General features: G+C 50.6%; 1 protein-coding gene across 2 annotated transcripts; it reads right to left on the bottom strand.

Annotated features, from left to right (window-relative positions):
* Nucleotides 1–4,740: 4,740 nt before the first annotated feature.
* Pla2g2c (phospholipase A2 group IIC) lies at nucleotides 4,741–22,256 on the bottom strand. Of its 2 annotated transcripts, none has more exons than XM_034503807.2 (5): nucleotides 22,130–22,256; nucleotides 16,502–16,602; nucleotides 13,649–13,793; nucleotides 11,970–12,073; nucleotides 4,741–7,876 (listed from the first exon to the last, which is right to left on the bottom strand). In XM_034503807.2, the coding sequence occupies exons 2-5, from the start codon at nucleotides 16,563–16,565 to the stop codon at nucleotides 7,713–7,715; spliced, it is 477 nt and encodes a 158-aa protein (XP_034359698.1). In that variant the 5' UTR covers nucleotides 16,566–16,602; nucleotides 22,130–22,256; the 3' UTR covers nucleotides 4,741–7,712. The 2 variants fall into 2 exon arrangements, with proteins under 2 accessions (XP_034359698.1, XP_076790004.1); XM_076933889.1 differs by lacking the exon at nucleotides 4,741–7,876 and adding an exon at nucleotides 9,792–10,108.
* Between the last annotated feature and the right edge of the window lie 222 nt (nucleotides 22,257–22,478).

Genomic DNA, 22,478 nt, shown 5'->3' on the forward strand with positions numbered 1-22,478 from the left:
GTGGGTACAGGGATGCATTCCTAGGTTTCTAGTGCTGAGGAAGGCAGATTCCTTGTGGTGCTCCGTCTTTCCCCTCACCCCCCTGCTTTTGGGGAGATCTGGTCCTGTAAGGCTAAAGGCACAGCTGAGAAGGTAGGAGAGTGATGTCCAGGTCATAGGCAAGGGCATAGGGACCCACCACTTGTCCATGACAGCCTGCATGTCTGTCATACACATCCACATTGCCCATTTGTGGTAATGAGCTGAGATCCAGAGTTCAGCAATTGTCCCAAAGTCTCCGAAGCCACGGCTGTGCCTTGTGCCTCCACGCTGAGGTGCAGCAAGGAGTGGCTGAGGTCCCTCTTTCAGGGCTGTGTCTCTGGTGGTCCCAACTGTAGGATGTGTGAAGTGGACAAAACCAAAACCAACCCAGTGCTCCTGAGGGTAGGGTGGAGGAAGTTCCCAAGGGAGGCGAGGCTGACACCCACGGCTTCTGACCCCTGACCCAGTCCTTGCTGAAGCAACCTTTCTGCGACACAAACCCAGCTCATTAGGAGACTCTACCATAAGAGTCTGTATTATGTGTGTCTCCCAGGGATGGCCTCTGTTCCCCAAGAGCCCAGGCCTGGCTGGTGAAGAAGGCGTATGGGACCATAACCTCCACACATGGTGCCCTGTGGTATACCAGTACGGATGAGGAGGTTCCAAGTCTTTGGGGTTCCAGGTGTGCCCTGGAGGCCATTCAGGTAGGGCTGGGGCAAAAGAAGAGCAGGGAAACCATGACCCTGAGGGGGGGCTCCTGGCTCCCTCAGTCTTCCCCTCCTTTGTTACTCTGGCTCAGTCTTTCTGAGCCCCAGGGTTGTCTGCTGAGGCTTGAGGACGATGCTGTCCTTTTTCCCTCTGATCCAGTCCTTCTCCAGCTGGCTCCTGTCTCTCCTCCGTCCCCTAGTCACAGGCTTTGGGACCCTTACAGCTTTATTTTTTGGTTTGTTTTTAAATGTATCATTATTATTTTTTCACGTATTCACTTTATATCCCGTTCACTGCCCCACTCCTGATCACCCCCTCCCACAATCATTCCCCCTCTCCCCCTTCTCCTCTGAGAAGGTACCTCCTTCCCCGTAACTCTCCCCCACCCCCAATCCTGGCACATCAAGTCTCTGAGTCTAGGCGTATCCTCTTATGACTGTTTTCTAGGACTTGGGTGACACCTGGTGGTCAGTATAGCTCACACCTGGTGCTAGTCACCGCCACGTCGGCTCCTCTGTGGAACCACAGTGGAGTCTCTACCCCACAGATAAGATCTCACCCCAGGCAACCCTGGAGCAAAAGGATATTACCTAAGTCATCCTGTCACAGCTACCAAAACTATCTCTCGAAACCAGCAGACGGTTAGGCAAAGACCGTGGACTAGGTGGTACCCAGTTCAGCCACTGGCTGGCCACATGGCCCTGGGCAAGTCACATCGCCCTCTGAATCTCAGCCTTTGCACTCTGTGGCTGGTGAGAGCACAGCAGAGGTCTGGGAGTTGGGGGTGACTGAGGTCAAGAACACGCATGCCCTACCTAGCACAGGGTCTGGCATGGAGGACAGAAAGTGTCAGAGTTGGTGGTGATGGGGCCCCTGGCTCGGGTGTTGATCACCCAAGGGTCTTAAGTCAGGTAACAAGTGGGAGCAGGAAGAGGGAGAAATGGATTGGCTGCGACCTTCCCCACAACAGAAGCCTGGCAGAGCCCAAACTGGTTTTGTGAGCCAGGCTGGTCTTGATTTAGGGTGTGGCAGGAGTTGGAGGGACCTTAAGGAGGAGGGAGAGGGGGAGGACACCTACTCCCCAAGCCCACAGGCCCCTTTCTGCTGGGCTGGACTGAACTGAGCCAAGCTCAGTGTGCGTACAGTAGGTGCTGGGCTGGGGCATGACTGTTTGCTCAGCCCAGCTTTGATTGTGAACACAGCCCTTCCTCCCCAGAGACTAGCACAGCGACACCAGCTGTCAGGCTCCCCAGTTGTGGCTTCCTAACAAGCAGCTGATGCCACCGACTGTGACAAGCAAGGTTCTGGAGAGAAATACTGAAGCGTCCTAGAATCAGAGACAGGATCCTGGCAAAACCAAACCAGACCTCCCTGTAAGGGCCACCATGCAAGAACAGCCTATTGGAGCAAGAGTCAGTCCCAGGATGTCAGTCAAGGATTAACTGAGCACCTACTATATGCACACTGTGCTCCAAGTTGCCTTATCTCTCTTGCCTGGCAGCTGCCTGAGCTGGGCACTCTTTACCACTTCCTTTATAAATGAGGCTAACACCCAGAGAGGCCACATTAAGTTATTCATCGTCACTCTAGAATTGTCCCCTGACTTCATTGAGCCGTAACCTCAGACAGCTTTGGGTCTAATAGCCCTCTCCTATAAATGGGAACAAGACGTGTCTTGGTTAATTTCGCTGTGACAGAATTTCTGGTAAAGCCACTTAAGGAAGGAAGGGTTTGTTTGGGGCTCTTAAGGGTTTGTCTGAGGGCACACACAGTCCGTTATGATGGAGAAGGCATGGGAGCCAGAGCTTGCGGTAGCTGGGGATATTGGTCTACAGTCAGGGAGGAGGGAGAAAGGAGGGAGGGAGGGAAAGGAGGGAAAGGGAGAGGGAGGAATGCTAGTGACCAACGAGCTTTCTCCTTTACCCCCTGTTATTCAATCTGGGTCCCTAGCCATGCAATGATGTCTACCATATTCAGAGTTGGTCTTATCTCCTCCAACTACCCCAGAAACACCCTCAAAGAAGCACTTGGAGGGGTGTCTCGGAGATGATTCCAAATCCAGATGGTTTGTAAGGAAGTAGACATCATGGGGAGTGAGCAAGATTTCAAATCGGAAGACGAGGCTTGCCTTCTGGCACCCTGCAGACACAAGCCTTCTCTTCCACCAGTGACACGAGAGTGAATCACTGACTCCTAGGATCCGGTGATCAGTAAGACCGTGCAGGAAAGAGCGCACTGGGTTACACCAACACCAGCTACTCACCACGGTGAGGCAACTGAGGGAGGAGGCTGGGGGAGGTCCCCCTCATTCCAGCCCCTTTCTCGCTCCTGGCCACCTCTGAATCTCAAGCCACTTCTTTTGTGTCCCCTGGGTCCAGCCAGAACCAGGAACAAGGCTTTCCAGGGGTGAAGGGGGTAGCATTGAACCCAAGAGTGACCTCTGAGCTCTCCCCCTTCCCAGTTCTGGGTTCCTCTGGGATCAGCCCAAGGAGGGAGCTCTTGGACACAGTCAGGTTCAAGCTGTTGGACATCGTAGCAGAGGGTGATGGAGACCAGGGGACTGGATTGTGTCTGCCTTGGGACGGCTCAGGAGTTGCTGTGTGCATTAGATCAGCACTCAGAGGCTACCTGTGCCAGCAGCAGGGGCTGGGGTCATATCTCTTGCTCACGCACTATGCTTTTGAAGGGCCTGAGCCATATCCCCTGCCACCAGCAAGTGCTCGGGAATCCAGAGTCACTCCTTGTCAGCTGGCTGTTCCCCTGAATGACCTAAAGCCACCTTCCATGCTATCTCCTTCCCAGCTTCACAGACACCCTGGAGTGAAGCTAAGGATGGCATAGAAGCAATTTGGCCTCAGCTCCCATACAATCAGACCTCAAAGACAGACAGCCACTCCGGGGTCCCCATTCTCCATGAGAAGCCTATTCTACCACCGTGACATCTGATGGCTTCAAGCAGACCTGGAGAAGTGCAACAGAGTGTAAAATGCCATCTGTGTCTGGAGCCTGTATGTGACTCTAACAGCTATGTCACATGGAGTCCCCACTGCACCTCCTCCAAGGGGCACCAATGCTGTCATGGTCCCAGATGCCCACTTTGCTCAAGAGGAATCCAGGACCCTAGGAAGTTGGGCTGCCCCGGGGCATCCAGGTAGAGAGCATGGGATCTCCAAATATCTCAGACATGCAGCTCCCAGGACCAAGATTAGACTTTTCACTGTCTGTAGGCTCTGCTATTACACCCTCAAAACACCACCTTCTTCCATCCCCCCTTCAGAGCTACTTGCAAACTTTTTCACATCCCAATGTCCTCTTTAAAACACACACACACACACACACACACACACACACACACACGCACGCACGCACGCACGCGCACGCACACACGCGCACACACAAACACACAAAGGGTTTTTATTTGTGTGTATATGGACCACATGAATGCTTGACGCCCAAGGGCAAAAGAAGAGGGTGCTGGATCCCCTGGAACTAAAGCTACCGATGATTGTAAGTTGCCATGTGAATGCCAGAGCCTGAAACAGGTCCCCTGCAAGAGCAACAAGTGCTTTTAACCGCATGCTGTCTCTCCAGCCTCTCCAGATGCCTTCTTCGCTCCACTCGGCTTCACATACACATCAGTGATAGCAAGGGGAACAGAATCGTCTTCTGGAGCCTGTATGTGACTCTAACAGCTATGCCACATGGAGTCCCCACTGCACCTCCTCCAAGGGGCACCAATGCTGTCATGGTCCCCTTGACATTAGGTGAACTTCTCCTCTAATGGGGGCAAATTGTATAAAGACCAATCAATGGGCATGGTGCATTGGGTTAGAGAGAAACCGCTGGAGGGGAGACGGGGGCGGGGCTAGTAGTGTAGATAGGTCACGTGTTACAGAGCTGGGCTGCAGGGGAACCAACCACAGCAAGGTCGGGGAAGAGTGGCCCAGGTATCGGGTTGATTGTGCTGCTGTGGGAGTCGCGGATGAGGAGCACAAACCAGGAGGCCGAGTATTGACTTCTCATTTTGTATTTTATTTGCATGTAGTCATTTCGCTCGAGTATTTTGTAAATACACAATCGGCCGTGCCAGCAGCTTGAAGGTGGGATTTGAGAAGAATCTGACACCCCTCTCCCCCGTATTATCCTTCATCCATTTACCTGGGGGTGGAGGTGGGGCTCCACGTCCCTACATTCCTTGAAGGAGCCTTCTTCCCAGACAGTGGCCATTGCTCCCTAAGCAGCCACCTACCTCAGCACCTTCCAAGCTATTTGGTCCTTGTGTCCTTCCTCCCCAGGCTGACTGCTCTTTGGAGTGGACAGAATTTCTACTTCTCTACCCTCATCTCAGGCCTGGCACAAAGTCAGTCCCTGGTGTAGATGAATGGCTGCCCTTCCAAGAAATCGATGATTTCCTGCAAGCAGCAACACATTCTTTTACAGTCCTAACACTTTCTCTTCAGATTCCCGGCTGGGACTCACACCACCCTGCATACTGTATCCCGTCTATTTCCAGTGTAGAAGCTGACCCCAGCGGCAGAAGAGACCTGCATCTCACACAGTAACCCAGCCCTTTGTGCAGAGTGTCATCCTGGCTCCTCTTCTCCCACCACAGCTGTCACTCAGACATCTTTTCAGGTTGGAACCAGTCTCTGATATGACAGGACACTCCAGAAGGTGACATGCTCTACCTTAACCTAGCCACATTGGTAGGTATGCCTGAGCCCCCTGATGTTCCTAGATCTCAGATTCCTGGCTCCCTGGCCCCGCCCCCATGTGTACTTGCTGTACATGGATAGGCTGGGGAATAAAGATGACTATGTGGTTTGAGCTGGGTAGAGCTCATGGCCCTGACTCCCAGGCCCTCTGCTGACCCTACTGTCTCCATGTGCTTGGCTTTCTCTGTCAGGGCTAGCCTCTGGCACTGGTAGAAGCTGCCATGGCGCTAGAGTTCTCCCTGAAATTCAAAATTCTCAAACCTGAAGTATGTGTGTGTTCTTTAAATCTCCGAATCCTTGTTGCTCAGCGATGCACATGACACACAGTATGGGCTCAATTCACACATGTTGGCTGACCTACTAAGTGAAGGGAGCCCCATGTGTTCTCTTCCACTATACAAATCCAATCATTTCCCCAATTCCTCCTGGGGCAAGGGGACGGGGCAAATGACCACATCCCCATGGCCTCCAAGTCTGGCCCAAGAGCTGAGAACCTGGTAGTATCTATGAATAAAGACCAGTGTCAACAGCTTGTTAGGCAGTGTTCTGAGTCCAGCCATCTCAGGAATGCAAAGTAAGGGATGCAAAGAGGGAAGATGCTGTTATCCTGCTATCTAAGCTAAGACACTCAAGTCCTAAATGTGCTGCCTGTCTTGACTTAATGACTGTGTGCAGCTTGCCCACTCCTTTTTTCCCTTATCATTCTAAATTCTGAGCCAGAGTCCAGGAGGGGACCTGACTGCCAAAGCTGACTCAAGGATCCTGAAACCAGGACAAGGCCCAGGCACCAACGTTGTTAATGTCCTTGCTGTGCAACAGTCCCCCTGCTGCCCCTCACTTTGTGTTCCGATCCAAAATAAATGCCATATATGCTCCCTTTGGGGACTGGTGCTGAGCGCTCAGAAGACAAAGCTTCCATTTTAAGCTTCTGTATCTGAAGTGAGTGTTCTCAGCTTCCACTCTGAACCCAACAGCTGTGTAACCAGCCACCCTAAAGCATCACCGAGAGGCAGCTTCCTGTATGTGGCTCGTGCTTCTGTGTGCTGCCACTCATCCTGGGCTCGGCTGGGCTCTTCCACGCTTGCAAAGCCTCTGAGCCCAGTGATTTGCCGATACTGTTGACCCAACAAGCTCTCATCATGCAGGAGGCTGAGCCCAAGGCTTCCTCCTGGTGGATTCAGGGGTCTTGACAACAGACCTGCCCTGGACCTCAGAGGCTGAAGCCTGCACTTTAGACTCCTGCTTTTGCTATATTAGCAAGCAGAGTCTCAGATTCAAGGGATGCAACAGGGACTCTGCCCTTTTCAGATGTGCTGTGTGCTAGGGCTGGAAAGGCAAGTGTCACCATGCAGAAAGGCAAGCATGGTCACATCCATGCCTGCCACCCACCACTCCTGCCTGGCACCATCAACTTCAGACTCCAGCCCAATTAGACCTTCCTTGTTTACTAGATTTAAGTCTTACAGGACCAAAGGCTTCTAAATTGGGGTGAGTACTTTGGGTGCCTTGAACCCACTGTTTCGAACGTCCTCTTTCCATTTCTTGATGCCATCTTAACCATGACATCTTTGTGGCACTGGTGCACACCATTGTTCTAATAGTGCCCCACCTCCTGAGACAGGAACAGGCTGCTTCCTGCTGGAAGGTTTACAGAGGTCAGACCTGGAGCAAATGAGGACTAGACTCCAGGCAAGGCTCTTGGGACTGTCTTTTCTAGGATACCTGCTTAGTTCCCAGCCAGACCTGGGTGGAGGACCTCATTCCCCAGTCAGACACATATCCTGACTTGGATTGAGAGTATAGGAGAGTTTAGGCTGGATCCTGGGGCTTTATGCTCTATGGGGAAAAGGGTTTGAGAACACCTTTCAGTCTAATCCCCGTGTCCCTCTGTTTTCTTTTCCTTTTAAAAAAAAATTTAAATTCTTTTCCAGGAAGGGTCTCAGGTAGCTCAGGCTAGTCTTGAACTTACCGTATAGTGGAGGCTGCCCCAACCTCCTGCCTCTCCTGCCTCCACCTCTCAATTGCTGGGATTGCAGGATGTCCCCCACCCCTGCTCCCTTGTGTCCTTGCTTCCTACTGCCAGAATGTATCACTTAATTGCCAGATAAGGTCTGTTTCCAGGGCAGGAATTCCCCACCTCCAGTCCCCTAGTGACTGAGAAGACACTCCCCAGACAGCAATGCAAGAGCCTGGGAACTCTTGGAGGGAGAGGGGTTTTCAGAAGGGCCTTGGACTAGAGCAGGTGACAGAGGGACAATGGTGGCTTCCCTAACACTGGAGTTTGTCCGTGCCACACTGGGGCCTGGTGGGGAAGAGCTGCTTGAAGGCTTTCTCATAGGTTGCCAGGTTCTCCTTGAAGCAGTACACAGACTGTTTGTCACACTCACAGGCCTTCTGCCCGCAAAAGCAGCTGCCACCCATGGTGCATCCACCTGTGGAGACACGGGGGTCACTGGAGGTCTTGTGGTCCATCCCACAGCTGGGTTTAAGGTGGGGGGAGGGCTGGGGACCTAGGAGGAACTACAGGAGCCAAGGGCAGAGGGAAAGAAGAGAAGGAGTGTGGGGGTACTCTGTCTTTGTTCACAACCCTCCCCAACCGCATCCTACCCCTCTGCAATGAACAGACACCTAGGAGTGGGTAAATGAGATGCAGAGGATGGGCTGCATGTTGAGGGGTGGGGTGAGTTACTGCACCCAGGAAGCTCACACGGGTGTTCAAAGCATGGACAACTGTGCTGCTGCATGCAGGGTCCATGCTGCTGCATGCAGGGCTTCGTGCATGCAAGGCAAGCATTCTACCAAGTGAGCTGCATCCCAGCTCTCTTTGGGTCCTTCCTACTGTGTGACTAAATCCTCTCCTGATGCATAGGTCAGAGACAGAGACTGTGTCTTGCTTATTACTGGCCTCCATCCCTACTGCTGGTCAAAGCTCCATTGCCATTTGCAGGAGCCTTTAGCGGCTGTACTTATGTGGCCTGTGGACCACAGAAAGGCACCCATCCCCGGACCCTGGAAGCCAAGTTCTAGACCCAAGTCTGTGACTCACAGACTTTATGATCTTAGGCAGGTTGCTGCTTCTTCCAAAGCTTGTCTCCTTAGCTTTTAAATGGGATAAATATGTCGGCGTCGCTTACTGAATGAGAATTTTCATCCAGCCACTCATGAAACACACAGGTAGTAAACTTCTAGCACATGACTCGTCTTTGTCTAGAGACTGGGGGTACAGATTCAAGCAATCACGTCTTCAGACTGCACAGGCCCAAAAGCATCATACCATATGGACCCTGAGAATGAGTGCCCCCCATAACAAGACAAGTGTACTCCTGTTATGTCTAAATATGAATATCCCTCCCACAGATGCATGCATTAAACAGGTGGTCTGCAGAAGGTAGAAGCAGTGGAAACTTTAGGAGGTAGGGCTGCTGGGGGAGGTAGGCCATTGGCGGGATTCTGAAGGCTGGATTTGGTCCTGGCCTTTCTCCCTGACTTTGTATCTGCCCTGAGTAGTCTCTGCCGCATGTTCTCATCTCGATACTGCTTCCCCACCAGCCCACAAACAACAGAGCCAAGGGCAACAGACTCAGATGTCTGAATCCTTGCCAGCTTTTAAGTTGTTCTCTTGGGTCTACCAATGGGAAAACCCAATTAATACAGAAAACAAGCTTGAGGACCCTGGAAATGAACTCCACGCTGCAGCATGAGATGGCCATGCGGCTTCGCAGGCAGAGGCACAGTGTTGTGGACTGGGTATGAAGCGGCCCCCAGAGGCCTGTGTGTTGAATGTCTGGGTCCTTGGCTGGCAGTGCCTATTGGAAAGTGATGGAGGCTTTAGCTAGTGGGGGCAGGTCTAGCTGAAGGAACCAGGTCACTGTTAGCAAGTCTTAGGAGGGAACGGGGGGTGCTGTGGGTTAACTTCTGTATGTCTTCTGCTCAGAGGCCCAATAATGACTGAACTCCAAGAAACTGAGCCAAGTTATGTCTGTAACATCAGTCATTTTGTCATGGCTGCTGGTCACATTCATGGCTCTCAGGAGGCCGTGGTACTGGTGACTAGAATCAGTCTCTATCCCCCACAGCCAGGCTCCACCCTACACATATGCATGTGTGTGTGTGGGTGTAAGGGGGGTGTCGGTGTACTGATCTCAAAGTCCCTGTGAATGCCAAGTGCTTATATAAACCACCTCAGAAGAGGCCCAGCCACCTCGTCAGCCACGCTGGGGCAGCTGTCTCCTTAAAGAAAACTGGTTCCTGGGCTTCTTCCAAGACTCGGTTGTGTGCTGATCTCTGAGTGGCCTTTTAAGCTTCGGACCCCAAGCTCTCCCCCCACCCCTCACCTACCACACCCACCCCACAGTCCTCACCACACTGGTTTCTAGGCAACCTGGGACCAAGTTTGGGTGCAGGATTTCAGGACTGCTGGAGGTATTAACTCTTCTAGTGCAGCTCTCTAAATTACAGTGTGGCCTGGACAGGGAAAACACTGAACTCCAGAAGGGTCACAGGAATGACTTTAGTCCCAGAGGGGCAAGCACAGGGCAGATGTCAAAGGAATTGTAATAAGACGAGGGGGGATGGACTGGAGTTTCAGGGGATCTGACACCCTCTTCCGGCTTCTGCTGGTCCTGTATGCATGTGGTACACAGACATACACACAAGCAAAACACCTGTACATATGCAATTCAAAAAAAGTTTTAAATAACCCTGATTCTCCCCCACAAAGTAAAAAGTACAGCTGAGCCAAACCAGAAATTCCCAGGTCCAAATGGCAGCACTAACTAAACACCCGCATGGGCCAGCCTCTCCAGTCGTCACATGAGGGGGCACTCCTGTTGGTCAGTCAGCACAGTGTGGGAGAGGAGACTCAAGCCTGGATGGAAGGTGGTGGTTCTGCCTCCCCGCTACCCTGCCTAAGGGGTGGGCATCTACTTGATGGAAGGGTTATTATTCAAATGCAAGTCTGAGCCTCTAACAACTGGTGAGGAGCTCTGTCCTGGCTGGGGAGCACATCTATTGTGGGGGGTCTGAGCCCCTGAATGTCACCTTTCCTATCTCATAGCTGATGCCAGGGAGAGATCCCAGTCCTCACTCGGGCTGAGTGTGTGCTGTGCTACAGCTCTGGGAATGGGTACGCAGCATCCAGTACAGAGTCTGAAGTCCCCTATCCTCAGGAATGAGTCGGGGGCAAGTGGTCATCCTCTGACCTCGGAGGAGGTGGATGCATGCCCCAAAACACAGCTGTGCATACACCTGGCAAGAAGTGGCTCACTGTGCCCTAAGGCCTGGCAGGAGCTGGGGTATGCCCTGTGAGGAGAAAGAAGCCACCCACTGGGCTGGGATACAAGGCTAGACCAAAGCTCATGCCCACAGCCTTCATGGGTTTAGGCTAGACTTGCCCTCACATGCCCAAACCCTCAGGCCCAGGACACATACTCCTCTTGAGTGGGCACTCTGAGTGCCCATCCTCCCAGCTCCTGGACGGTGCCTCACACCTAGTTACTTTTCTGTCCCTACCCACATTGGTCACAGTGCCTAGCATGCAGTCGCCCTTAGCAAATATTTGTTCAACTGAAAGGCAAGCAAAAATGCCTTAGTAACACGTGACAGGTAAAAAGGACATTGTCAGGACTGGGATAACTCAATGCTTAAAGCATCTGGGAGGACCAGAATTCAGACACCCAGAAACCAATGCCGAGTGGGTGTGGTGGTCGGCTTACGATCGCAGCCCTTAAAGGATCCCCACAGTAAGCTGGCCGCATCGGGCAGCTGAGGGTTTGCCTGAGAGACTCTGCCTCAGTGAACAAGGTAGAAGAGATAGAGGACGATCACTAATCTCAGTGTCAAGTCTCCATCCACAAGTGTGCCTACACACATCAACACACATGCACATGCAGGCACGCACACATGCATGACACGTATACGCACTCAGGCATGCATGTACACACACATGCATGCCAGGCATGGTGGCTCATGCCAGTAATCTCAGCACTCAGGAGGCAGAGGCTGATGGATCTCTAGGTGGATCTCTGAGTTTGAGGCCTCCCTGGTCTACAGAGTGAATTCCAGGACAACCAGGGCTGCAGAGAGAAACCCTATCTCAAAAAACCAAACTAAACCAAAACCAAATCCTACATACACACAAACATACCACACACACATGAAAAAATGGGGGTGGGGGAATGCTCTCAACAGCCACAGTTGCCTAGAGAAACTGCAAAGTCAACAGAATTTACAGTCAACAACTCCGTGTTGGTTCATAATGCAGGGTGGGCTCTGGGTTCCTGGTGGGAACTGATATTCAGTGGTGGGCAAACGAGATCAGGAAAAATCAAACAAGGACTCTCTAAGAAGCTCTGACTCTCAGACTTTCATATCTCACTCCCCCCCCCCCAACCCCACCATCTGCTTTCTAGATCTCAAAGCACTTGGGGCAGTCTCATTCCCTAAGATGATCAGTGGGCCAACGAGGAGGTGACTGTTAAGGACCAGCCCAGGTCACACTGTTTCCCTGTAGGGAGAGCTACTCACAGGTCACAGTCCCGTTGACAATGGTGAACTGGTAGGCATTCAAGATGGGCTGGCAGCCATATTCCTTAAGCTTGTGGTAGCAGCAGTCATGAGCCCAGCAGCACCTAGTGGTGGGGAGAGAGAGGTGAGAGACTGTGCCTATGTGTAGGTGTCCCTGGCAGTCAGCTAAGGGACACTGGGTGAGACCTGGGAGGGACTTACCTGTTCCTTTCTCTAGGCCTGAAGGCATTGGAGTTGGGGAGGTGAGTTACTGATACATCTGTCCTCCTATGGCTGTCCCCATGTATAAATGGGCTCTTGGCCCTTTGTGGCCCTGGGCTAATGGTGTGCAGCATTGAATCTACCTTTGGCTTCCAACAGGCAAGGTATAGGAGGTAGGAAAAGACGGGAGGTGGACTAGAAATGAGTAGATCATTGTTCCAGGCCAGGGTCTGCTGCTTTCCCTAAGGATGGCCGCTGAGCAACTCTTAGTCTGGGATCTTCTCTGTCCTCAGCTGTAAGGTGGGTTACAGTGGGGATGCTGCCTTCCTATATTCACCGTGAGGGTTGAAGCCCATTTGCAGATCACTGGTTCAGTGCTGGTTACACAATGAACATCTCACAAGGGCCAGTGGCCTTCTGCGGCTCCACAGACAAGCCTGGAGACACAAGGGCTGTATGCTAGGCCAGTGTTTCTCAACCTGTGGGTCATGACCCCTTTGAGAGTCATGCATCAGGTATCCTCCATATTGGATATTTATAGTAGCAAAATGACAGTTATGAAGAAGCAATGGAATAATTTCATGGCTGGGGGTCAGCACAACACGAGGAACTGTATTCAAGGGTCACAGCGCTAAGACAGGTGAGAATCACTGTGCTAGACCCTGCTGTAAGGACATGCCAAGGGACATTCCCCTTCTTATTTGTTCAAGTGGGAAAAGACACACTATCCAATCTTCCCTCCGGGCCCTCCCCCAGACTGTAGTAGCTTTCACTTTTTCTAAAAGTCCACACCGCCCACCCTCAGATCCTTTGAGCTGTCCTGGAAGCCAACTTTGTACCATACAATTGCCTCCAGATGGACAACTTTTTTGAACTGGGCCACTTGGCTTCACTCTCCTTAAAATATGGAACTAGGTTGGGAGCTGGCAGGGCAGTCTAGCTGGGCCCATCATCCTAAAACAATGGAGCAGATGAGCAAAGATCACCTTTGCTAGGGGAATGGGAGAGGCCTCCAGAGCTCTGGGCAGGACTGACTGTGTAGCACAGGGGCTCTGGGTGGAGGCTATCAGGATGGGGCTTGGGGTAACCTTTGTGGTATGACTGTCCAGCAGGGATGAGGTTCTGGGTTTGAGTGGCACAGAATCTGAACACTTGGGAGGCTGAGGCTGGAGGGTTCAGAGTTCAAGTCCAACCTGGACTATATGGCAAATTAGGGGCCAACATGAGTTGGAAGGTAAGACCCTATGTCAAGATGGCAACAGCACACAAGCCACATTAAGGACCCTAGGCATACAGGCCCCTGGGCGGTGTCACAGGTCACACCGAGAACAGTGGCTCAGTTCTGGCTTCCTCAAGACTGACCCTGCAACTCCTTTTAGTCTCATGTTGCCTTGTAATTGTTTCTCCAGGATTCGCAACCCCCTCTCCCCTGGCTGTAAGCAAATGCAATAAGGGTTAGCCCAGAGCGTCCACATCACCTGTCTGTGGCGTCCACAGGGGTCCCTCTGCCTCCAAGCCCACAGTAGCAGCCGTATCCATAATAGGAGAAGAAGGCGCTGCGTCCTGTGGTGTGTTTGACCATCCTCTGGAACTGCCAGAAGCTGCTGAGGGTGGAGGTTGTCCCTACCAAGGAGAAAACAACAAACCGAAAGAGTCTGAGGGCCCACGGGCCTTGCAGGAGTGTTTGCAGAGGGGTGGGCAGCCCAGAGCGCTCCCCCAAGATATCAGCCTGCTTCGCAGGACAGAAAATAGGATTGGTGCTACTCCATCACCCAGAAAGAAAGTGTCTCGCTAAGCAGGATGGGGCCCAGGCTCCCCAACTGTCAGGGAATGCTCTACCACCACCCAGATCTGATCAATGTTAACTGGGGAAATTCAAAGCTACAGGTTCCAGTCTGTAGCCAGTGTTTTCTCTGTTGACATTAATCCTATTAGACCCTTAATTGAGAGCACAGGTGGCATTTAAGAAGAACGTGCATAATCTAGTCACAAGGCCAACAGACCACATGGCTATGTACAGCTCCTTAGAAATCAGCTTCCGAGAGACCCTCAACAGAGAGGCTGACATTCCAGTGTCCCTCCTCTAGGTAGTATCAGGTGGTCAGAGTCTCACAGGAGACGCAGAACACAGGGGTAAGAGATAGGAAAACACCCTGATCCAGTCTGTAAAACTGCAAATACACACAGATCCACCAATTCTTGTTTTGTTTTAATAGACAGGGTCTTGTCTTACTACGTAACCCTGGCTGGCCTGGAAGGCCATTAAGAGACCAGGCCAGTCTTGAACCTTTTCTTTCCGCCTTCAAGGTGCTGGATTTTGCAGGCATGCATCAGTAGGCTTTTTCACTTTTACAAAATGCTCACACAACAACACAGAGATGCATATACAAGGGTGTTTTCTGGCAGTGTGGTCAGTGAGATCAGAATGCTGGAAATGCCAGATGCCCACCCACAGGAGAATGGTCACCAAAGCACATGTCTTGGGGATATATCACTTTCAACAGCTGAACTCCAGGCAGTGACTGAAGCAGATGGAGAAAGAACCAGGCCACGTGCATTTCACACACACTTTCATGTACCTTTCTTAATAAGCATGTTGTGGTAGTTTGAATAAGAATGGCCTCACAGGCTCATATATTTAAATGCACAGTCACCAGGGAGTGGAACTATTTGGGAAGGATTAGTGGGTGTGGCCTTATCAGAGGAAGTGTGTCAGTGGGGGAGAGCTTTGAAGTTTCAAAAGTCCATACCAGGCCTATCAGGATGTAGTTCTCAGCTATTTCTCCAGCACCTGCCATGATGATAAGGGACTAACCCTCTGAAACTGTAAGCCAGTTCCAATGAAATGTTTTTCTTTATAAGAGGTACCTTGGAATGGTGTCTCTTCACAGCCATTGGACAGTGACTAAGACACATGCTTTATTTTGTTACAGCATTTTGATTGTGTGTGTGTATGTGTGTGAGTGTGTGTGTGCACATGAGTGTGTATGTGCTCACATAAGTGAGTGCATGCATGCATGCATGTGCAATCTCCAATGCAGTTGTTGCATCTAGGTGTAGAAAAGTACTGGTTTCTAAGAAGGTTGTGCCTTTGTTACTATGTATTTTATAGTATATAAATAATAATAACAATGTGTGTAATCTAGTCACAAGGCTAACAGGCTGGATGACTATGTACAGCTCCTTAGAAAGCAGCTTCCTGAGAGACCCTCAACAGAGAGATTGACGTTCCAGTCAGTCTCTGCTCTAGGCAGCATCAGGTCGTTAGAGTCTCACAGGAGAAGCTGGCCTTAAACTCATATGTGGCTAAGGATGACCTTGAACTTCTAACTCTGCTTCCTCTACCTCCATCACAAGTGTGTGCCATTCTGCCTGGCTCTATTCAGTGTTGGGGGTCGAACCCCGGTTTTTGTGTACAGTAGGCGAGCACTCTCCCAGCTGGGCTATGTCACCAGTCCTGCATTTGATTCCCTAATTACGGGCTTATATCCGGTTTTCGACACAAATATAGCAAAGGCAGGAACTCAAAGGAGAACTGTAAGAGTGGCGGGGAGGTTTTCTCATGCTCTCTCCCTCCTCAATGCTGAGTTAGAAGCCTTGACCTGAACTCTCCATCCTCCTGCCTCCACTTCCCAAGTGTGGAGATTACAGGCCTGTGCCACCTCGCTTGGTGTGATTTTGAAAGCTGCAAAGGTCACTAGCAACTTGGGGAAAGAGCGAGACCTTATTTTGATATGTCTGACTTACAGAACCCCAAAGGTACTGCGGCACTGCCAAAACCGGTTTTGGACCAGCAGCTAACCCAGGCACTCAGTAAGAGACTAGACTTTTGTTTTGTTTTGTTTTGTTTTGTTTGTTAAGCAGACTTCAGATGGCTCCCAGGAAGCCCTTGGTCACTTTGGAGAGGTGCCCAATCTGGCGGCAGTGATTCGATTTGGTTTGACTGAGTACCCCACTAGGCAACGCCAGGATGAGGCCTTCCCTGGAAGACTTACTCCAGCCAGCTAGAATCCTGTCTGCTGTTTCTGCACTGCAGCACACAGAGCTTTGAATAAAGGCAACCAGAATGGGAAGGAAGGAAGCCTCCCAGGCAGGGAGTGCTGACACCACAGTCCAATGTCATTTTTAGTATGTGGTCTCTGGATTCCAAGGTGTTCTGTGAGGGCCGAGCACGTCAGATGTCAGGTGGCACAACCAGAGGCTGGAGAACTCTGGAGGGAGCCCGCCTCTCTCCTGGATGTCTTGTACCCTCCCTTCACTCAGTGCTACTGAGGGGCCTCCCCTGTGACACAGGCACAGCCCCCTCCGTTCTTCCTGATGGCTTCACTTACAGCAGAAGATGAAGACAAGGAAGACAGCGATGCCCTTCATTCCAGAGGAAACCAGGAGGTCCATGGTGCTTGGGTTTCACCTTCATCTGCCAGTTCAGCTCCTGTTTGGGGAGAAAGTAAGAGGCCATGTAGGTCCAAACCACAGTCATGGTAATTATTATTCTGGGGGTTTGCTATACCCCCTCGATGTCTTTAAGTATCCGTTGAGGGTTTGCACCCTACTTAGACAATAGAGTTCCCAAATACAAGACACAACAACCTTCATATTTAATAAGCCTTAACAGCGCTGGAGCTGGGCAGATATCAACCCTCTGTGCTGTGTCGCCTACTTCCCTGTCAGTAACCTGGAGATATCACTTGCCATGTTCCATCTGGGTCACTGCTACTCCAACAAGCCACCTCTCACGGTCACATGCTCACAATCCACCTATCCCATGGTGACTTCCTCCTTCTTCCTCCTGTCTTTCCTCATCATGGTCCCTGGCTGAAACCCCAAGCTTGGGGAACCTTCACTCTGCTCCCTCTCTTCTGCCCAGCCCAGGCTGTAGGTATATTTATCAATCAATCAGGGATATCTGGGGGTAGGGGGCAAGGTTTACACAAAACTGGTATGTGTGAGACTCTCATTGGGGGCAACCAGATCTTGGGGTACAGAATTTAGCATTTAAAAACATAACAGTGCCAGACCAACCCCCTACAAACAGGCCTTTGGATGGCCCTAATACAGGGCTTTAAGAGATCTTTGCCAGACCTAGTTATGTCTGACTATGACACCCTTTCCTGTCACTTTGACCCAGATGTAAACATTAGAAGGGCTTCATTGTTTGAAATTAGTGCTAAAGGAGACTTTCTTTCTCTGGTGACACTAATCACTGCCTGTTTTTTTCTCTCTGGAGGAGTCAGCATCCCCTGTGACCCCAGGTTTTAATGGCATATATGGTGTCCATCATCGGAATGTGGCTTAGGAAAGCCAGGGTTGTCAGCATCCTGACACTTGCAGGGTTTCTCCTTTGATCTCCTGGTACCAGAGTTACAAACTCAACCCCACTAAAGCTTGGATTCTCCTGCTAGTACATGGGAACAAACCTCTGTGAACAACGCCCCCCACTGACCATGTCACAGTTATTACGTTTCGAGACCCTCACATCAGCTTCAGAGTTTCTATTTCCACCTAAGAGATGGGATAGGGCTGGGGATGTGGCCCAGCTGTCAGAATGCTAGCCTCGCGCCACAAAACCCTGGCTTCTGTCTAGCCATGGTGGCCTATACCTATAATCCCAGCATTCTAGGAGTGGAGACAGGAGGATCAGAAGTTTAAGGTCATCCCTGGCTACCTAACAAGTTTGAGGAATCCTGTCCAAAAAAAAAAAAAAAAAAGAAAAAAGAAAAAAGAAAAGAAAAGAAAAGAAAAAGAAAGGAAGGAAGGAAGGAAGGAAGATGGATGGGTAGATAGTATGGGTAGATAGTTGGCTGGAGAGAGATGACAGAAGCACAGAGAGAATGAACAAATTTCTACAGAGGTCAACTCCTTGCAGTATGGACCAGCTGAAAAATGACAAAGACGCTTGGGACTAAAACTAAACTCACACAAAGATGTGACATTCACATTAGAACGGTAATGAGATGGGAAAGCTATAAGGCCCATTTCCCATGGGGCAATGGGGGAGAATGTGGGCGACTGCCCCTCCATGGACTGGCCCACAGCTTACTTCCTGTCCAAGTGTTCACCACCAGCCCCGTGAGATGTCAGGCTGCATCTGACGGTCACAGGTCCTGAAGAGGGTACAACGGCTCAGCGGGGCTGTGGTCAACTTTCCCAGGAAAATGTCAAACGTCAGACCTATGGCAAGAGCTCTGGGAGAGTCCACCTGGTGTCCCAGCTGCCTTGCCTTCTTTAGCACGTTGGTGGATGCTGAGAGGCTGGGGAGTCCTGGGCAGGCTGGTCCTGCCCAGTCATTATTTCAACAGCGGTACAAGCTTTTCTAATTAGGTTCTGTCTCCACGGGAACCTGACAAAACCAGGCCCAGGTTTGGGCTACAAAGAAAGGACTTCCAGCTTTTGAACCAGCAGGTGTTTGACTCCACATATAAAGAGGCCTGGAGTGCATTCCTGGTAATGAAATCCAACTGAAGAACCAACTGTGTACTCAGCTAACGAGAAGATCCCAAGGAAGGCCCAAAGGAGGCTGAGGAGCTGACTACAGATAAATAGAGCCCAGGCATAGACCAAGAGCCGCATATGGGCCTTGTCTTTGGTCAACAAGGCTTTGCCCGAGCACAGCTGTTATCTTTGGATTTGTGCAATAGGCAGCGATGGTGGGGGGGGGGGGGTGATGAACTCTTGAGTCTATGTCAAAGAGAGTTGGAGCAGACCCAGTATTTCCTGTCAGTGGACCTAAGCTGCAGGACCCCGAGCTTCCCATCTGTGAAGTGGAGCCAATGACCTTGTCTTCTGTGGCGCCAGCAGGATTCTAGACGCTCCTGGTGTGAAAGCGCTTGGTCAACATGGGGCCAACATGACGGACAGTTTGATATATTCCCTTTAACCAGACAGGAAGTGTCAGGGCATACTTGGATATGTTCCAGAGAGATGCAGGAAGCAATGAAACATTGTATCTCTTTGGCGGCTCCATTTTATTACCCAGAAACTTCTCTGTTGAGGGTCTCTCAGGAAGCTGGTTTCTATTGAGCTATGCACGGCCATGCAGCCTATTGGCTTTGTGGCTAGACTATGCACCTTCTTCTTAAATGCTACCTGCACTCTCAATCTACAAGTCTGACAGGATCAAAGTCAACAGAGAAAAACACTGGCTACAGACTGAAATCTAAAAGTCACCAGTTCAAAATAGGCCTACAGATTCTCTGGGAACAAGATGAAAAAAAAACCAAACAAACAAAAACACAAAACCTGCCTTCAGCCAGCCCCAAGGGAAGCCATTTACATTCCAAACTAGTTAGCCTTGGGGTGCTAACTAGTGGCTTGTGGGTCTTTCAATGTCACCAACAATTTCTCACTTGTTGGGCATCTGCCACAAGCTGGGTTTGTGATGGCTAAGCGTGGGACTGAGGGAGGGCAAGCAAGTTCTTACCCTTAGGCAATGTATCATCACACTGAAGGAGAGTGTCAGGTAAGACAAGAACAAAGTACTTTCCTGTGCCAGGGCCAGGCCAAGACCGTTAATGGATTACCTCATTTACTCTCAGAACAAGTGGTCTAAAGCAACCAGTCTGAAGTGCCCATTCTACAGATGTGCAAACTAGTCTAGAGAAGAAGTTAAAGGCATGCTCAAGGTGTCCCATGGGAAAGTGCTATTCAAACTGTTGCTTGACTCCAGAGGCCACATCCCCAAATCCTATGGCCAGCCTAGCAGGCAGGTCCAGATAAAGTACCACATGGGAACTGAGAGTGGGGCTGGTACACAGTGGGCTGTCAGACCAGCTAGTTTCAAGTTCCCAAATTGCTTTCCTATTCATTAGCAAAAAGCCCCAAACTCAGCTGTTTTTTTTAAAGGCAAAGAAGCCCCAATGGATGGTGTCTCTGTGAAGGAGATTCACAAACATCTGAGGAGCTGGCCCAGGAAAGGTACATGGTGCCATCTTGGGCATGTTATCACAGATCAGAAGCGACTTAAGATAGACCATTGGGAGGGATTATGGAGACACAGTTGCTCAGGAAAAGCCTTCACAGAACAGGTGACTTGTAAGAAGGATCAAGCAGTTTACCTTCACCTTGGAGAGGAAGAGACAGGACACTCGAGATGAAAACGAGGGGAACAAGCTGGCTAGAGCTCAGGAGAGAGAGAGCCGGGGAGAGGAGGCATGGTACAAAGAAAGATGAGTTGACACACAAGCAGACAGGAGAGTAGCCTCCAGCCATCTTCCGAGAATCTAGTGCGTGTGTTTGCATGCTCAGCACCACCATCAGAGGGGACGTTCTTTGAAGCTGCTCTCTGTGGTGCAGGTCAGGAGATAAAGGCAGGGACTAGCTGGCTGCCTCTCTTCCCCACGGGGCCGCATCACACCACACCAGAGAACAAAGACTCATGTGCTGATGAACATGAAATAGACCACGGATGGAAGCAGCATTTCGCCATGCCCCATCGAGGGCACACACACCGCACTCTCGAACACAGTCGGGGAGCAAGGGATTGGAACTGAGTTGATTCTCAAAGGACTGCATAATTCTTAGGTGATATTAAAATAGCTGATGAAGGATCCACTTTAATCTTTCCTGAGTGGGCGATGAAGGGCTGGAGAGCAGCGCCTGGAGACTTCTGACAGAATCATTAACAAGATGTAAGCCGGCAACTCTGTGACTCAAAACAACCGGCTTCTGAAAGTACCAGCTGTACCTTCCTGGGGCCCCAGATGCCTCCCGGATATCTAGAGACAGAATTCGCAGAAAGGAGGCCAGCCTAGCCCAGGCTCCCATCCACGGCCAGGTGATCTCCCAGGGTCAGCAGCTTCTTCTCTGAGATGGGCTAATAAAAACGAACCCCTCCATGCCAGCTCCCAAAGAATGTGCCATTGGTACCAATCACAGCGTATGGGATCACAGCCAGCAAACTGTCCTACCCACAGCTCAAATGATACTGAAAACGGTACTATTTATAACTCTATCCATGAGCAAGGTGTCTTTCTGACCCAACTGTGACTGTGCTGACAAGGCCTTTGAATTGTGCTCATATCAGAATCCCATCCCTGCACACGCAGGACAAAGCAGGTAACAAAGATGTGGCCATAATGTTAGGTAATGAATCCGTGGTTCTTAATGGTCTATTAGTAACTTCCACTAGTTCAATCACTAAATTCCTCTAAGGGTCTGTCTAGAGCAAAGTCCAACAGGACTCCTTTTAAAGCATTCTTTGTTTCTTTTTTTCTTTCTTTTTTTTTTTTTTTTTTTTTTTTTGGAGACGGGAGTCTCCCTATGTAGTCATGGCTGTCCTTGAACTTGCTCTGAAGACCAGGCTGGCCTTGAATTTATCCATCTGTCTACCTCTTCCTCCTGTGTATTGGGATTAAAGGAGTGCACCACTCCTGTCCAGCTTTAAAGTCCTCTTAATGCCAGCTTAGAAGGACGATTTTATAAGACTGGAACAAAGACAGGGAGGAATTGAGCAAATGAGGGACAGGCTAGACTAGGGAGGAAGCTTTATTCAAGTCAGGGACAACAGAAGCCAAGGTGTTGAGCCTAGGGAGGGTGCGTGGCCATGGTTGGGAAGCACCACAGAGGCAGTTAATGGGACGGAATCAGATGACAACCTCTTCCCATTCCAACAGACCAGAGGCAAGAGAGTAAGCATGCAAAGGCTGGGAGCTCGCTGGTCTGACAGCAGACAACTAAGAAGGTTCACATTCAATGGTTTCTATTTTCCTCTGCAGAGGGCAGGAGATTGTCACGTCACAGGGAGGAAGAGAGCACGTGGGAGGTTTTTGGAGGACAGATAAGGATTTGAAATAGCCACTGGAGAGGGCAGGAAACAGAAGGTTGGCCAGGGAGGGCTATGGGTCTCAACGGCGGAGACTATCCATGTGTGTGACATGTCATGACTTGTTGTGGAGTGGACAGATTCCAGCTAAGGCTCCATCACATGGACGGGATGACAGTAGGGCCAGGAGGACTCTTACCAACAAAATGGCTGAGGTAGTGGATCATATCTTCTGAGAAAGCAGTCAGGCTGCAGGTCTCCAAATCTCAAAGCTGTTGGGAAACGCGGTGAAGTGGCTGGAGTTGCTGACTGTGTATAGTTAGACCCTTAAGGAGGAAATAGGAGATAGGCATGGTGATCACATGGTGGCCCTGGAGTGGGAACCCCCATGACAACATACCCTAAAAAAAAAAAATCACCACTCAGATTCTAAGGGTCTCGGGAATGAGTTGCGCAACCCTGTTTTAAAATGAGGACACTGACAAAGTCAGGCCAAGGATAGACAGGGATTTGATCCTGGTCCCTACCCCGGACTCCAAGGCAGGGCT

Source organism: Arvicanthis niloticus, chromosome 5 (genome assembly GCF_011762505.2).
Source record: "Arvicanthis niloticus isolate mArvNil1 chromosome 5, mArvNil1.pat.X, whole genome shotgun sequence".
NCBI classification, from domain to species: Eukaryota; Metazoa; Chordata; class Mammalia; order Rodentia; family Muridae; genus Arvicanthis; species Arvicanthis niloticus.

What these genes read in the sequence shown, in the direction of transcription:
- Pla2g2c (XM_034503807.2), bottom strand. Translation starts at nt 16,565, where the DNA reads ATGGACCTCCTGGTTTCCTCTGGAATGAAGGGCATCGCTGTCTTCCTT. An exon ending in CCTTGTCTTCATCTTCTGCT is followed by an intron (nt 13,794 to 16,501) that starts GTAAGTGAAGCC and finishes TCTCCTTGGTAG; the next exon opens with GGACAACCTCCACCCTCAGC. An exon ending in CCTGTGGACGCCACAGACAG is followed by an intron (nt 12,074 to 13,648) that starts GTGATGTGGACG and finishes CCCCACCACTAG; the next exon opens with GTGCTGCTGGGCTCATGACT.